The sequence below is a fragment of the Epinephelus lanceolatus genome, chromosome 13, assembly GCF_041903045.1.
Source record: "Epinephelus lanceolatus isolate andai-2023 chromosome 13, ASM4190304v1, whole genome shotgun sequence".
Taxonomy (NCBI): domain Eukaryota; kingdom Metazoa; phylum Chordata; class Actinopteri; order Perciformes; family Serranidae; genus Epinephelus; species Epinephelus lanceolatus.
In genome coordinates, this window is record NC_135746.1 from 21779040 (window position 1) to 21795724 (window position 16685).

Below are 16685 nucleotides of genomic sequence, written 5' to 3' on the forward strand. Positions count from 1 at the left end.
CGAAACTATGGCGGCCCGCCATAGTTTAATTTGACCCGCCATAGTTTCTAAATAAAAGATTTAGGCTGCCAAAAGTATTGACTTCTCATGATATAAATAATATCTCGAATGCCGTAGCGTTTTGTGCCGATGTGCTCAGGCTGTCAGATCCAGCGCTCGACAGTGCGAGCGTTTCACTCGACTAAAAATACATGTGTGCGAACTGTAAAAAATATTTAGGGGCACAAGTGCGCATAAAAAAAAAAATCAGCCGAAGCAGCCTATATTTTTGTCAATAAAAATATATGATAATCTAACCGCAAATGTTGGAGGAACTCCAGCCGCCTTCCCTGTTCCCTCTTCCCCGTGTGACACGGTTATGGGCGGTTTTCCAAGCCACTGTCGGCACAATGAATATAAGTCCCACTGTCGGCTGGGTGGAAGTAAGTCAAAGGGCTCTAGTTTCCTGGCGCAGCCCAGGGTGGCGAACCCCACGCAGAGCTAGTTTCGAGCAGCGCAACCCGAGGCGCGCTCAGTTTGGTAGTTTGGCAGACCGAGGTGCGCTGAGATGGGTGTGGCAGTGCAGCAGGGGGAGGTGTCGACAGATGCAGCTTGGCGCAGTGACAGTTTCGTGCCAAAAGGCTTCGCCGAAGGTGCGCTAAAAGCTCGCCATCTGAAACCAGGTCTACTGTCAGCGCAGGCGGAGCGCAGCCAGTGTAAGCCGAAGTTTGGCTGACCGGCGGAAAGTGCGCACACGCCACCAAAACCTCACAGGCAGGTTTCCAGAATATCAGGCACATTAACGATGCAATAAATACCCAACAAAAACACTATTCAATGCAACTATCTGCAATCAGCACATAAATGTATCTCTATATCGACTGTCCCGTCACATCTGATGTCAGATCAAAGGGGATTGGCACCGTTTGGCACGTTTGGCAAGTTTGGCACGAGTAATGGAAACCCAACCTGATTTGATTAACACAGTTGCAAACTAATGAGTTCACATCCCTCTCAGCCAACCACAAACAGCCACAGCATCAGATAGGGAGTATATATTCAGCATCTGTCATCTTAGAAAAGTCAAAAGAAAAGAAACAGAGTGAGACTGCGAGAGAGAAAGAGAGAGCGCGCGCACACGAGAGAAACGCAACATTGATTTACAATTGTGGTGACCTCCTCCCAGGCCACCTTTGCATCATCAGCCCGTGGAGATCTGCTCGCAGTTCCGTATATTCGGACACTGTGAGCAGACCTCCCGGACCAAAACATCAGTTTCCTCCTGGGAGAAGTTTGGCCGTCTGACGCTGCTGCTCTCTTCTGCCATGGCGAATTGAGTAAACTCTCATTACGCCTTCGTGTGGCACATGTAAGGGCGAGGAGAGGGGCTCATTTGATTGGTGTGATGTGTGTAAAACCCACTCCACGCCTTCTCTCCTCCCTCTTTCCGACTTGCGCAAGTAGGAGGGACGGAGGTGGGACAGACGAGTAGCTGTGCCAGCGCGCACGGTGTGCCAAACTTGCAAAATCCGCCTGGCCACACCCAGTTGGCGAAGCGCAGGTGCGCTGCGCCCTCGCCCAGTCAGCGAAACTAGAGCCCAAAGTGTGGAGAAGAGGGTCCGGGAAAAGCGGTGGACCTCCGGGGAAGCCTGCTCTGTTCTCCCCGCAGTTAGACGCCCCCCCCCCCCCAAATAGTTTCCCAAAATCCTGTGGGAAACACTGGTATTTTATATATGAAGCAATGTTTTATGCATGTGTCCTTTACAATTTACAAGTAAATAAATAAATAATTGTAAAAATGTCCAAAATCCCAAATTATTTGATTTACTATAATATAAACCCTGGAAAAAAAGTACAATTTACACAGTTTTGCTGTGGACATGATTAACGAATCATCAAAACAGCACCAAATGAGTATTAAATTGATCCAACTGCTCTATCTATCAACTGATAATTGCAGCCCCCTGGTTGAGATAACTGAGTCAGCATGGAGACAGAAGAAAACTAAGGATTCAAAGACAGCGTGAAGACAGGACAGACAGGAATCAGAAGTTTGCATGTTCTGTTCATGTGTTCAGTGTCATGAATTAGCCTACCAGGTGAACTATGTGCTTTACATTAACATCACATCTAAAACATAACCAGAGGCCAAGAAACATAATTCACAACTAGGAAACAAGTGTGCAGCGTCTGCAATCTCACCATGTCTGATCTCTTCACATGTCCAACAGACCACCCACTCATGGAACATGCAATGAAGACTTAATCCTTCTGGCTTTAGTGCACCTGTTTGTGCCATCTATTGTGCGTGCGTGTGTGTGTGTGTGAGACATGCTGATCAGGCTTCGCACATGCTTTTGTCAACAACCGGGAGAACGGGGTCAGGTCAAATGGCAACACAAGTGACCATGTATTAGTAAAGGCACTAAATACTGCTGTCTCCTGGAAGATCCTCAGCATTCCTGGGTGGCTTTCTGAGGTAAGTTGTGTAACTGTCTGATTTTTTTCCCAAGATGATTCATCTTTTGACGCATGAAGCTGACAGTTCTCTGATATTGAGTTTTCAAATAATTAAGATAAATCCTACAGAGTGGACTAACCAAGTGTAATTACCAGAATATGCTGCACAAACATCACAGTGCATCTGTGCTGTTGTCAAAATGTGCCGGCGACTGAAACTGGGAGCACCAGTAGAAAACAAAAACAGTATCTATGGTGTACATCCATAGTCATGGATCTTGAAATGCTGGCTCAATGATCACATGCAAGTAACGGATGTTAGCTAGCACCACAATGCCATTAGCTTGAAATATAAATTACAAACACATTCTATAAAGGCTTCATTGTACGATTGACGGGCAGGATTGGTCTGAGCTCTTCTAACTGTATTAAATGCAATTCAGGAGGTGGCACGCATGCACATATGTTCTGAGAATGTGTAGAGATACAGAAATTGCTTTGAGAAGTGAAGGAAAAAAATGGTTGCCTTTATATAGGGGTGTCAAACATACAGCCCATGGGCCAGAAACGGCCCGCTAAAGGGTATCTGGCCCACTCAATGACTTTGCTCAGTGTAAAAACTGCTAAGCACTGCAGCTGTGGAAGCTAGCTACCTTAGTGCTAACGAAACAGCATCAGCATCAAAGCCACACTCTGAAATTAAGTTTGCTGAAAAACAGAAAATTAAGCGCAATTTCAACAGTATGTCTTTCATCCATCAACCTTCATCTAAGGCTGTTCATCACTTGTTTTGTAAATGGACTGTTCATCAATTGATTTCAGAATGTAAGCTACTTGTAATGTTGCCTCTTTATAGTAAACGAGAGGGTAAAATTTGAAGGCTTTGTTAAGACCCTTTCACACTGCCATATTTTCTGCAAATGTTGGGCTGTTTTGCCGGCAAGCTGCAAGCGTTTAGACACAAAGAGCTGGATTGGTGAGTTGATCCGAGGCGCCCAATTTTCGGCCTCGTAGGGTAGACATATTGGCAGAACCATTTTAGTTTAAACAGACCGAAGCGGGCTTCCGCAATGGGAGGGGCTGTTAATGATGGCCGCACGTGCGACCCACTGGCAGTGGATAAACAGGAAACAGCTGATAGCAGGAATTTCTCCTGCTGTTTTTGTTTTTGCTTCAAGGTGGTTCAAATTATAAAAAGTAATTCTGTAAATATCCAGTAATGGAGGTGTATGAAACTGTGGCTGGTACCTAATAAAAATAATTATAAATTTAAAAAAAAAAAAAAAAAACCCACACTGGGACAGAATTTACGACACTCTGCTGAACATAGTAGCTAATGATAGCAATATTAGCCTGGCCTATTCTTGAATAAAGTATTCTTCTCTGGGATGAAGCTCCTTTGTTTCAGTTATGGACGACTGACTTCAGCACATATTAATGGCTAGAGCTGAACTCCTGCAGTTGTCATAATTAAATTTCTTGCAGAACAACAGGGGGATATCCATCTGAAGCTATAGGAATATGTTTAATTGCTTCTCACAAGTGAAATCTTTCCTCTGATCGAATACTGCAGCCTGTCTTTGATATCATACCAGGAAAATTAACACCTACAGTTAACAGTCTGATCTAGTCTCTTTGGTGCAACCTAAAAAAACCCTCTTGCACACACCCCTGTGTATTTAATTAGGCAAAATATCCATCAGTCCTGCTGCAGGCATGCAGAGCACTGCTCTTATTTGAGTTTCAAGTTAAAGTTCCTCTCAGGGCATTGATCAAACCCTTAAAAAAACTCATCTCTGTTCTTCAAAATTACATATTTTCCATGAAAACATCTCTTTATGCTTACCTTAGATGTAACTCTACACCTTTGCCTCATTTAGTATTAACAAATCTCTCATTATGCAAACTAGTCCCGCCCCTCAGCCACTCGCCTGCAGCTCAAGCGCACCTGCTCACTTTTACTCTGCTCGACAAACACACAAACCTCTGCTTGTAAACAGTAGTAAATAACACAAACCTTCGGCTTGACTACAAAACAGCTAATACTGTGTTAATGTTCCTGATCACCAGCTGTGACAAGCTGAAGTGAAAGTAAAACTAAACTTGCACAATACGATACATAGCTACACGTGACTTCTCCGTTTTTGGCTGTAGCATCATTGAAAGCCCCACCCCGCAGGTTGATGGGACTGGTTCCTTATGTCTGTAATGTAACACACCCTGAAGTCTGACTCCATGTTCTCGAGACTGTAATTGGTAATTGGGCTGGACCTTGATATCCATAGTGCAACAATATTGACGGATTGATGATTGGTTCTTTGATAATTGGTCATCAGTAATGTGGATATAATGACTATGTGGGTAAAGGCAAATAATAGAACAGCTAGAACAGTCTGGTAAGTTCAAAAGATTACATCACTCTACTGAAATGGAGCCTTTAAAAAAAAGGAAAACACAACATCTGATATAATATTTCCAAAATCTAAAGCTCGGTTTATACTTGGTAATTACATGTGTCTAGGGTGATCCAGTCACAAGAGGACAGCGCTAAATGCAAGTGTGAAGGACCACTAAGGGTGCTTTCACACCTGCCCTGTTTGGTTCGGTTCAATCAAACTCAAGTTTGTCTGCCCCCTGAGTGTGGTTCGTTTGGGCAGGTGTGAACACAGCAATCACACTCAGGTGTGCACCAAAACAACCGGGCCGAGACCTTCTTGAAGAGATGGTCCCGGCCCGGGTACAGCCGAACTCTGCGGTTCGTTTGTGGTGAGAACGTGTTCCGACCTGGATCTGAACCAACTGCAGTCACATGACACATTGTTTGGGTTAAACATGAGCATGTTACAGTCCTGGAGGATTATTAATGTGCGCCTCCTCCTGTACTGCCTTAATATGCACATTCAGCACATCCAATGCATCAAAACATTGTTGTATGGTTTGACTAAAATGAACAATGACAGCAATATAGTCCACGATGAGCAGCGCTAAAATCAACCTGCGTAGTTGTCCCTCCATTGTGACATTAGAAAGTGTCACATTTATCTTGCAAGTGTACTCTTCTTCAATGTTTTGTTTACTTCCTGGATTTTTTCCACATGAAAATTCTGACCGATCAAGAGCAGCTTTCTCATGCAGGCATTTTATCTGGTCCGCTTGTAAATGCTGCCGTGAGAACACGAGCCAACTCTAGGCAATTATGCAACTTTGTGAAAAAAAACCTGCCCTGGATTCAGACCAAAGCGAGCGAACTCCAGGTCTGAAAGCACCCTTGGACCCACTGTGATCGGATCGCTGAAACCAGTGGTCAGGGACGCATTTGATTGCATATCTGTAGTAATGTAAACTCTAATGTGCACTCCAGATGCACCCCCGACAAGGACTACATCATCACCTTTGACCTTGTAGCACAAGTGATGTAGGTAGTTATGAAATCTGAACCCATGTTACTACCAGGTGTAAACGCAGTGTAAACAGGCTTTCAGACAATCCCATGTCTCATATCACAATATCAATATATTGCCCAGACCTAACTGGCACACTGCAGTTCCAGGGCGGAAATGCTCAGCCATGGCATCGACTGCTTATTTCGCTCATGATGTCTTGCAGCATGTAAAAACACCATATGGGCATGTTAACAAGGTTGAAAACTTGAATTTCACTGGAGGGGGTTTTGGAGAGTTCAGGAAACATTTAATGATGCACACTTGAGAATAACAGCGAGCATAGATACTCTCACCTCCAACCTTCACTTAATGATCCAAACTAAGCCTCTATGAGAAGTCTGAGATTTAACTTCTCAGTCAGAGGGGTCAGTCTGGAAAGTTTCCCTACAGATTATCAAGTGTCCTTTTGTCCAAAGTGTCCTCATAATAAAGAATATACAGTATATGTCTCCAACACTGCTGTTGTGCATCTCCTGTGGAGGTGACGCAACATCCTCCATCTCTGATGTGAACCACAGCTCAGCTTCCAGACTGCAGTGTGTCCAGCTGTGAGTGAGTATCCCTGTTTCCCTGACAAACATTCAACATTTCTGGAGTGCAAGTGCAGGCTGAACAACACAGCAACAGAAAATCTGAAGCTACGCAACCAGAATTAAATACCTGTCTTCACGCATGTTGCAAATACAACATGCGAGCATAGAAAAGCAGTGGTACGGACGCCAACACAAACTGAATGTGCAGCTGTTGCTTCGAAAGAATGGGGAAACACATGACAGTGAAACTGTGACCTTGGACGAAACCTGGAGCATCTGAATAACATGTGTTGTCCGGCTTCAGAGGTCATTCACAGTGCAGAGAACTGGTGGTTACACAGGACTGCTCTGTGCGGGAAAGGTACCAGGGTTGAGTGAACCATCCTTGTCAAAGTGTCCTTGAATGTGGGTCACAACGCCAAAACTCACATGCTCCAGGACTGCTGCCCCTGCACGCTGACCCTTCCGCTAAAACAGTTTATCTAATGCTACGCCTCTATCTCCAGTGTTTATTGTTCCGGACTGATCTTTTTTTTTTTTGTCAGACTGTTTACACAGTTTTTTGTAATGTGGCCAATATCTGACGGCAGTCTAACACAAGTCATTCCTCTGAGCTGATCCACATGTGCCAAACAACAAAACAAAATATTTAACACTTGGCACGCTCATGCTGAAGTCGACAAATAAAAGGAGGACATTTTTATTAAAGTGGCTGGTTTGTCATTGTGCAGCTACACTGTGTGATAGCTGAGCTCATCATATATGATATAATAAGCGTTCGTAGGATCGTCCACCCCAAGAACGATAACTACAGGCTTGTGTCCACGTGGTGTTTTTATTTGGCAGGAAATCGTTGGCAGGGTGCTAGGGAGTGCTTCAACCCAGAACACTCACGGGTCACATTAGCTCAAATCTTGTTTGCCTAAGAATAAGATGACCCAGACACCAGATAAATGTTGGCAGTGTAAATTTCTACTAACTGTGTCATATGTTGCAAACACGTTAAAACGCTTTGTTTCTATACATTTCAATTTCAATTCAAAGTGTGGTTATATTCAGTCTGCTTCCTGGCAGCTGTCTCGCCTCGGTGTCGTGCCATCCATCATCCTCTCCACCTCCTGAAGAGCAACTCAGCTCATATACACATAATCAGAACTGCATCACTCTCGAAATACTAATATGATACGTATGAAACATACAAATGAACTCTATCTGTGGTTTGCAGAGACCTACAATGCCAACATTTCCTTCTCGTGACTGGACTGAATAAGAACAACATATGGAAAGGACCAAAGCCTGAATGCACACAGCTCTAAGTACAAGAATGTGACGTTGATATGTGAAGGACCAGATTGCAAACTAGAGCGTACATCATATCTGATAGTCCAAACCAAACTTGAGTCCCCGTTCGCATGATACGGTTGTATGTTATCTCACACTGTCAATCACGGTCTGTAACGCACATTGCTCAACGCGAAGCCAGGTGTTCTATAGGCTGCACGCTTTGCATTATTAATCAGCACGCCTTGTTGCTCCCACTTAGCAATTTGTAAGCATTTTGCTCGCAGCTCTGTGCAACCAAACACCACCGACTGACTGACTGCCCTGCATCACTTCCAGATATTCAACCAGGCAGCCGACTGAGAGGAACCAGCAAACACTCATGATATCATGCTGTTCGTCTACCATTTGTGTGTTTGTTGTACCAAAAAACATTTCTCTGCCTAAGGAAACTGGGGCCACAAAAATTATTTTCATTATCAATCAATCTGCCGACAATTTGCTCTGTTAATCTATGAAATATGTAAAATACCGTCACGATTTGAGATCCCAAGCTGACATATTTAAAGGTCTCGTTCAGTCTGCCCAAAACCCAAAGGTAATTAACTCACTGTCATTTATGACAAAGAAAAGCAGAAAATCCTCACATTTAATAGGCTTGAATACCAAAACAGTAATTCCTTTGTGAAGTAATCAATTAATCGACTAATCACTTCAGCTCTGCAAGTAACACCCCATGCCATTAAACACTAAATGCACTAACAGTACAAATGTGAACATATGTGACTATACAAATAAGACAGACTAAGCTACGCATATTAATATGAGGATGTTTTCACTGCCTTGCTATCACAGAAGCAAGTCGTCCTGATTATATGGAAGTGCTCTGTTGAGAGTAGAGCAACAAGGGGCACTTGAGATCCAAAACAAACATGTTCAACCACCTAATTTTCATTCAGTCATCTCTCCTACACCTGTGTCTGACTTGTTTCAAATTCAGGAGAGGACACTTGGTAGTAGAGGGCAGTGGGATTGTAGCTACACATTTGTGTGAGAGGAGCAACCAGCCCTGGTCTGTGCCTCTCTTGTATTTACTGTGTCTCTGGGAAAAAATATATCTGGTGATGCTTTAGTCGCCAAGAAGATTGTTCGACTAAACTTCCTGCTCTTATACAGATACGCTCCCAAAATCTGTAAAGACTCTTTTAACCATATGGGTAAGAAAATACTCTGTTTGCGGTACGATGAAAAAGAAATTACAACTATCGTTTGTGTGTCTGTGCAACAGCAGAAAAATATTAGTGTGTGATTTTGTATGAAATGCTAAGTAGCATCAATATATCAAATATAACCAATATCAAAATTTGCAAATTTTGGTTCAGGCTGTTTTAGAGCTTTACATCTTTATTCTGTATTTTTGTTCTATGTTGTCTGTCTGCCTGTCTTAGCCAGGACACTCACAGGTTTTTCTAGTTGAATTAAATAATAAGTAACATTTTATGGCTACCATTTTTGTTTTAATTTGCAAACAGCAACTTTTTGATTGTGTGGCAGAACATTTTCTTCCCCCAGATGGTTAGAAGAGTCTTTAAGAGCACCAAGAAATGCTATAAAACAAACCTCTAGGCTTTTCAGACATTGCCAAGTATATTTTTCAGTGCAACAGATTATCTCTCTGAATCCAAAGTAAAAACATGAAGCGCAAACTGGAGGGCAACCCCGTGCATGCTCACCCATCAGTATGCCGTCCTCACTGAGTCCAGCATGCAAAAATATCTTTGCATGCAAGGCAGCCGGTGGAACAATGTCCATGTGTATGAATCATGAAACTCACCTGTATAACCTGCGATCCAGCCCCACGAAGACACCATGGCCAGCAACCATTTGAACATGACTCCCTCGATGTGCCAGAAAGTGGAGCTGTCCCATATTCTCACGGGCTGCAGCAGCACCAGGTATAAGCAGTAGGATGGGATGGCTACACAGTTGTTGAAGAACATGAAGACGAAGCGGAGCACAGACTTGAGCAGAATCCAGCACAGTTTGCCGGCCCCGTCCAAGAGCTGTGCCATCCTGATAAACACCGTCTGTAACAGAGAGACAACAGCAGCAGCAGCGGCGGCACCAGCAGCAGCAGTTAGCATCTCGGCTCGGCTTGTTTGACAAAAGAGGAGTCATGTGTGCACACAGCGTTATCCTTACTGTAAACAAACTGATGTGCTCTGAGCAGGACGCAAATCCGCAAATAACCCGGTGTTACAGCACACACACACACACACACACACAGAGGAGAGAGGAGAGAGTCTGCCGCTAACCGGTTGAGGGTGAGGCTATTTCACGGAATATAAATGTAACACACACGTCGCGGACACTGTCCTCTAATTATTAATAAAGACGGTGTACTCCTCAGTGTGGCTGTTTGTTTTTGGTGAATCCCTGCTAGCTAGCTGCCCTGCCTTTACACTAGTGCATGCAAAGACAGGACCATAAAAGGACCAGTCGCACGGGACGTGGTCGACGACTTTATGACATGCTAGCTAGCAGCAGGCTGAGTTAGCATAACTGGAACAGATGTTAGAAAATATGTAATGACAACCCGCTGGCTATAACATTGCAAAACACACCGACACACACAACCGAGGTGACGTTAGCTGCTAATTTATATATTTAACGTTAAATACCAAACGTTAACTCGGGTGTCTAGTGGCTGGTGCAAAGCGCAATACCCGTGTGTGCCCCTTCCAGAAAATAGCCCGACCCTGTGTTATTGTAAAAGTGTGGTTACTCACCCAGTTAATGTCACTGAAGCATCCAAGGACGGCCAGAGATGTAGCTAATTGTTGGAGCGAGATAAACTGTGTCACGTGTGGCTAACCTTAACGGTTAAGTTAGCATCGTTTGCTAGTTGACATGGTGAGCCTCTCTCAAATCAGGGGACAGGGGCGGTAATGTCTGGTAACGTTACAGCAAACCGTGTGCGATGAAACTGCAGCAGCACCCATTTAGCTAACGTTATCCAGGGGCTGCTCGCGCACACTGAACCCCGGCGGGCACCGTTAGCTCGCTAGCTAGCTAGCAAGCAACTCCACTTGAGCGTCGCTGGCTCCATCTCAGTCAGAGACACCGGGATTATTCCACTGATGCATCATCATCATCATCGTCAAGTTAGCTAGCTACTGAGCTCCCATTAGCGAATACGGACGAGAGGCGGTACGGGTCGGGCCTCGGATCAACGCTGACAGCTACACAAACGCGACCACAGGCTTTAAACGACATATGCACATCAAAGACGGAGATCGGCGGTTTTTTGTTTCTGGACTGGCATGAGCCGTTATCTTTCTGCAGACCTCGATTCACACAGAGGCGTCAAGGTACACACGAGATCAACAGAGTCAGGGCGGAAGTGAGCCCCCTTTACCTTCAAAATAAAAGCATCGGATGGAGACCAGTGTTGAGATTGGATTTTATTTTTAGGAAAATAACTTGACCCAAAATAACCCTTTTTATTTTTCTTATTTTTTTATATTAATACTAAATAAGTAAAACAGTATATAGAAAAATATTTTAATTGATTTATTATTTATTTTGCTTGATTTTCTTTTTAAGAATTCTTGTTAGATTCTGCTCAGTATGTTGTATTCTAATGACTTGACCTAAAATAACCCTTTTTAACTTTATTAATTTTCATATTAATACTTAACAAGTAAAACATTATATAAGAAAATTATTTTAATTGTTTTATTACTTATTTTGTTTATTTGATTTTAATTTCTTGTTAGATTCTGTTAAGTATCTTGTATTTAAATTACTTGACCTTAAATAACACCTTTTTATTTATTTTTTTTTTACCAATTTTTATATCAATACTAAACAATTAAAACATTATATACAGAAAATTATATTTCAATTGTTTTATTATTTATTTTGTTTGAAATTTTTAAATTTCTTGTTAGATTCTGCCCAGTAATTTGTATTTTAATAACTTAACCTAAAATAATCCTTTTTATTTATATTAACTTTTATATCAATACTAAGCAAGGGAAACATTTTATGGGGAAATATTTGAATTGTTTTGTCACTTATTTTGTTTGATTTTATTTTTTAATTTCTTGTTAGATTCTGCTTTGTATTTTTTTTTTAAAGAAAGAAGCATTATTGCTTTCATAAGCTGAATAACTTCAAAATAAAGAGAGTTGAATGATGTAGGCAACTAGAGACTGTCTGGTGATGGGATCATTCCAGCAGCGATACACCAATCCAAGTCCTAAAACAAATGTGGGCAAGGATCCAGGGGAGGGGGTTGGGTGCAATGGCCCCTTTCCCACTCCTTCCCCTCTACTATCAGCTTTCTATTACCCTTTTTCCACCAACATGGAACCTCTTCCATTCTGATTCCTGCACCTAATTTTGAACCATTCAGAGCATGTCGATCAAAACTAAATTGGTTCAGGACCCAAAAATTTGGGTTCTCAGCTGGAACCAAAACAAATAGCAGGTCTCCCTTGACCTAAAGTGTGAATGGTGATAACATTAGTGGGCATATTCTAGAGGTTGGAAAAAGAGGATGGAGTCTTACAGGAAAAGCTCCTCTACATCTTTTTATCATTAATAGTTGGTCCATGGTTGTTTTGGTGCACCCCACCTGTTGCCCACTGTCAGCTGGAATAGGCTGTAGTCACCTGCAGCCCTGAATAGGATAAGCATTTACAGATGATGAATGAATGTTTACTTCTGTTGTGCATTGTGCAACGCCCTCAAGTTGATGACACATCCTTAATTACAAAGGTTCCACAGAAAATTGGTGGAAACACAAGCTGGTTTGTTCGATAGCACCAAGGTTCCAAGAGTGTTAAATGGGACTAGTTCAAGAACCAGAGCTAATTTGGTGGAGAAAGGATAGTAGTGATTTCAGCTATGTACCTGTAAAGTTTTATGACTGCATCTTGCAAAATTGCAACGCAATTGTGACGACAAATTCTGTCCCCAGAAAGACAGGTGGACATATACACACCTGGCAAAATACTTAAAACAGCTTCTGTGGTACTTCCCGCTACAACAAGACCCCTTTTCCACCATCATGGAATTGGTTGCGTTCAACGTCACATACCTAATTTTGAACTGTTCAGAGCATTTTTTTACCAAAAATAAATTGGTTTGGAACTGGAAACTTCGTTCCCTGAAGTGTGTGAGTACTAGAAAATCAGTGGGCATGCCATATTCTAGAGGTTGGATGCTTGGTTTTTGGATAAAAGCAAATATCTTTAACTAATAGGTCATAAGTTATCAATGCAAACTGCCATCGTGCTCCCACTGTTTACTTCCATTGTGTACTGTGCAACACCCTCCACTGGTGACGCATTCTTGATTACAATGGTGGAAATGGGGTATGGTACACTGGATAGCATTACGGTTCCAATAATCATGAACAGAGCTGATTCAAGAGCCAGAACTAATGTGGTGGAAAAGGGGCATGAGTGTCACCAGGAACACATTTTGCCATGGTAACACACAAACACAGAATCACAAGGTGAAAACATTGTCATAGCTGGTATATAAAAGAGCCAGACGAATCTGTTAGGGGGTCCATGGGCAGAAATTTGCTGCTGGGCTCCTGTCAACTCCCAACCAGACAAATTTAGTTCTTAATAGCTACAAAACAGGGTCACAGCACTTGTGATAATACAAGACCCATATTAGTTGATATTTTACTTCAGTGGAACAGATTCCCTAGAAAATAAAGTTTCGAAAAATACCCTAAATCTAGTGTGATACACTGAAGCATGACCAGCATTGGAAATTACATCAGTGCATATTGTCAGAAGAGAGACAGTGAATGCATAAAAACCTTAAATAAGTGTACACATTTGGAAAAGAGAAAAGAAATATATCAAAATGCAGAATAACTGAGTTCAAAATCAAGAAAAGCAGTCAGTTTAGTTAATGAGTGTCTACTAGAACACTGCATTTGTTTGTTGAAGGGGAACACTATGTTAATTTAGAGTGTCTGTTGTTATTTCCAAGGTTTGGGTAAGTTCAATCAATATTTGAGAACATGAGCTACTCTCTTTCAAAACCAGAAACCAGAAAGGTAAGGCTTAAAATTGTGATGTCATAGGGCAGGGGTGGGCAACCTGCGGCTCCAGAGCTGCATGCTGCTCTTTAGCCCTTCTCTAGTGTGGCTTTGACAAAAAAATATACGGGAATTAATGACTGTTATTTTATTTCAGCATTTTAATTTTCATTTATTGTTGTAGGCCTAAAGTGATTCTTACATTCTTCAACTGTAAAAACGTGAAATTTAATGGCGTGTGGACAAATTTGTGAAGTTAAAGGTATAAATAATTAAAATAGCCCTCTGCAGAACAGCCACCTTGTGCTAAAACATATGAATGAATGCTCATTTAGACCTATTAGTAAAGTTGATAGGCTAAACTTGACTTGAATTCGACTGTGTTATCTTTATTATGAGGCTCAAATATGTTTTGCAGCTCCAGACAGATTTATTTTTTCTTTTTTGGCCAAAAATGGCTGTTTTGATAGTAAAAGTTGCCGACCCCCGTCATAGGGCATCAAGTCCGGAGCTGTTTCATTGACAATGAGTGGGAGCCTAATTTGTGAACCCACACAATGTTTGTTTTCTTTTTCTATCCAAATTATCTTTACTCTATTGTAGTGTTCTGAGTGTTTTGCTCTAATCCAAGATGTTTTTCTGTGATTTGTAGAATTTGGTGTTTATGGTTCATGATGGTTCTCACCTGATACCCTGTCATAATGCTTGTTCTACATTTGAGATGTGTGTTCTATAGATTTGGGGATCTCTGATTAATCTCATTCACTATGTGATTAAATTGTAATTTGATACCTCTATAAGGTCTTTCTGTATTCACTGTGCTCCACCCTCTTTCTTGTATTCTGGTATTTGACAAGACAAGTATGGCTGCCATTTGTATGCCTCACTGTCTGCCATTCAGTACATAAGAAAAGCTACAACCCCCAGAAGGCGGAGCTTCTACCACCAGGGTAGTGCACAGGTGTGTTACATACTACCAGTGACTAGACTGAGTTTGGTTACTTTGACCTGCCTGTCCAATGTTGCCTTACACCGATTGGCCAAAACATCAAAACCACTGACAGGTGAAATGAACAACATTGATCATCTTGTTACAATGACTTTGCTTGCATTTCTTGAAGACGTTTCGCCTCTCATCCAAGAAGCATCTTCAGTTCTAAACGACTGGCATGAAGTTGCAGGCTATAAACCCTGTGTGGGTGGGGAACCCTTGCAGAGTCGTGGGGGTCACATGAGCTCTTACTTTCAGAGTTGTTAAAGTCACAATGTGAGTCGTTGACCAACCTAGCCACCATGTGAGTCAGTCTTGTTACAATGCAATGTTGTGTTGGGAAATCTTGGATTCTGACATCCATGTGGTTGCAACCAGACACGCTCCACCAGTGCAGACCCTGTACCCAGCCTCATGGGAATGGCACTCCCCAGAAGCATTGGCTCCCCAACAGGACAATGCACCATGCTACAACACAAAAACTGCTCAAGAATGGTGGTCAAGGTGTCAACATGTTCTCCATATTCCCTGGATCCCGTCTGATCAAACATCTTTGGGACATACTATTACCCCACCTCACAACTCACAGGACTCAAAAGATCTGAAGCCAATTCATTGGTGCCAGACACGATCAGACACCCCCAGAGGTTGTGTTCATGCCTTGACAGGTCAGAGCCAAGTCCAGTCCTATGAGCAACCACTGTGGATCAGGGGGTACCTCTGGGGTACCAGCACGCCCCTCAAATGTTCGAGCAGGTTGGGATCTGGGGTGTTTGGAGGTCAGGTTGACCCCTTGAGCTCTTTGTCCCGTTCCTGGGGTCATATCTGAGCAGTTTTTGAACAAGTGCCATTGCCGTGAGGGGGTTTACTTGGTCTGCAATGGTGTTCGGGTGGGTGGAGTGCATCAGGTAGCATCCACATGAATGCCAGGACCCAAGGTTTCCCAATGAAATATTGCACTGTAACAAGATGATCAATGTTGTTCACTTCACCTGTCAGTGGTTTTGATGTTTTGGCTGATCAGTGTGTGTATGCTCTGATGAAGGTCAAATAGACTGAAAGCTCAACAGTAAAGTGAAACATTGCAGAGATGTAAGTGTGTGGACATCTTTTTCTACCATTTTTCTCAGTCCAAAATATCCCCATATACTCAGAACATTCCCCTGGGTGCTCTCATCTACATCTTTCTCAATTCACTGTCTGTGAAGCAGCTCCAGACTTTATACCCCATTACATCACAAATTTGGCTTTTAGCACTCTAGTTTTTGGATTTGGGGTAAAGTTGTTCATGTTTGCATATATTTTTGGACTGTCTAAGACCATAGGAATAAGATGTATGAAACTTACAAATTGGGGAAGTCCCCCTTTAATGTTGCCCGAAGATCAACCTGAAGAAAGTCAACCTGTGAATTTGCTTCTACTTACAATATAAACGAAATTTTTAAGAGATTTCTTTGGTTTTGACGTCACAACATTTCACCTTGCGTTCAGTAAAAGCATTTTATTTTGAAATCAAGAACCGGAAGTGTAGTTTTTACCCCTCGTCGCTTGACGCTCGTGCCCACCTGACGCCAGCTCCTCGCTGTGAAGTGCGCAGACTCTCTGATGTCAAGTGCTGATGGTTTCAGTATCTATGGACGAGGAGATGCTTTTCTAAATATGTGACTAAATGTTCAATCATCTGGACTCGTGCCCGGGCGGCGGGTTATTTTCAGATCACAATCACCGGGGTGGCTGCACGAGTTCACTGATGGATTTAAACCGGAAACAGTGTGAGGCAGTGGAGTTTGCATCATTATTATGAGATGCTATTGACAGAATTTAATAGTGTAAAATATTATAAATGTTGGGGAACAATAACATGAAAAGCTTAACATCATATTTAATGTTACACTGTAGGAATTAACACATTAAATTATATTAGTCTA

The 16685-nt window shown here is 42.3% G+C and overlaps 1 protein-coding gene across 2 annotated transcripts in view; it reads right to left on the reverse strand.

Annotated features, from left to right (window-relative positions):
- The window catches only part of lpgat1 (lysophosphatidylglycerol acyltransferase 1), an 84872-nt gene extending 73782 nt beyond the window's left edge, over positions 1 to 11090 (reverse strand). Inside the window, exons 1-2 of one of the 2 annotated variants that reach the window (XM_033648741.2) lie at positions 10486 to 11090; positions 9531 to 9783 (exon numbers count right to left, since the gene is read on the reverse strand). In XM_033648741.2, coding sequence (XP_033504632.1) covers positions 9531 to 9768 — 238 coding nt within the window. In that variant the 5' untranslated portion in view covers positions 9769 to 9783; positions 10486 to 11090. Of the gene's footprint in view, positions 1 to 9530; positions 9784 to 9898; positions 10022 to 10485 lie in introns of those variants that run through there. The other variant, XM_033648743.2, reaches the window with a different exon arrangement.
- Positions 11091 to 16685: the final 5595 nt, after the last annotated feature.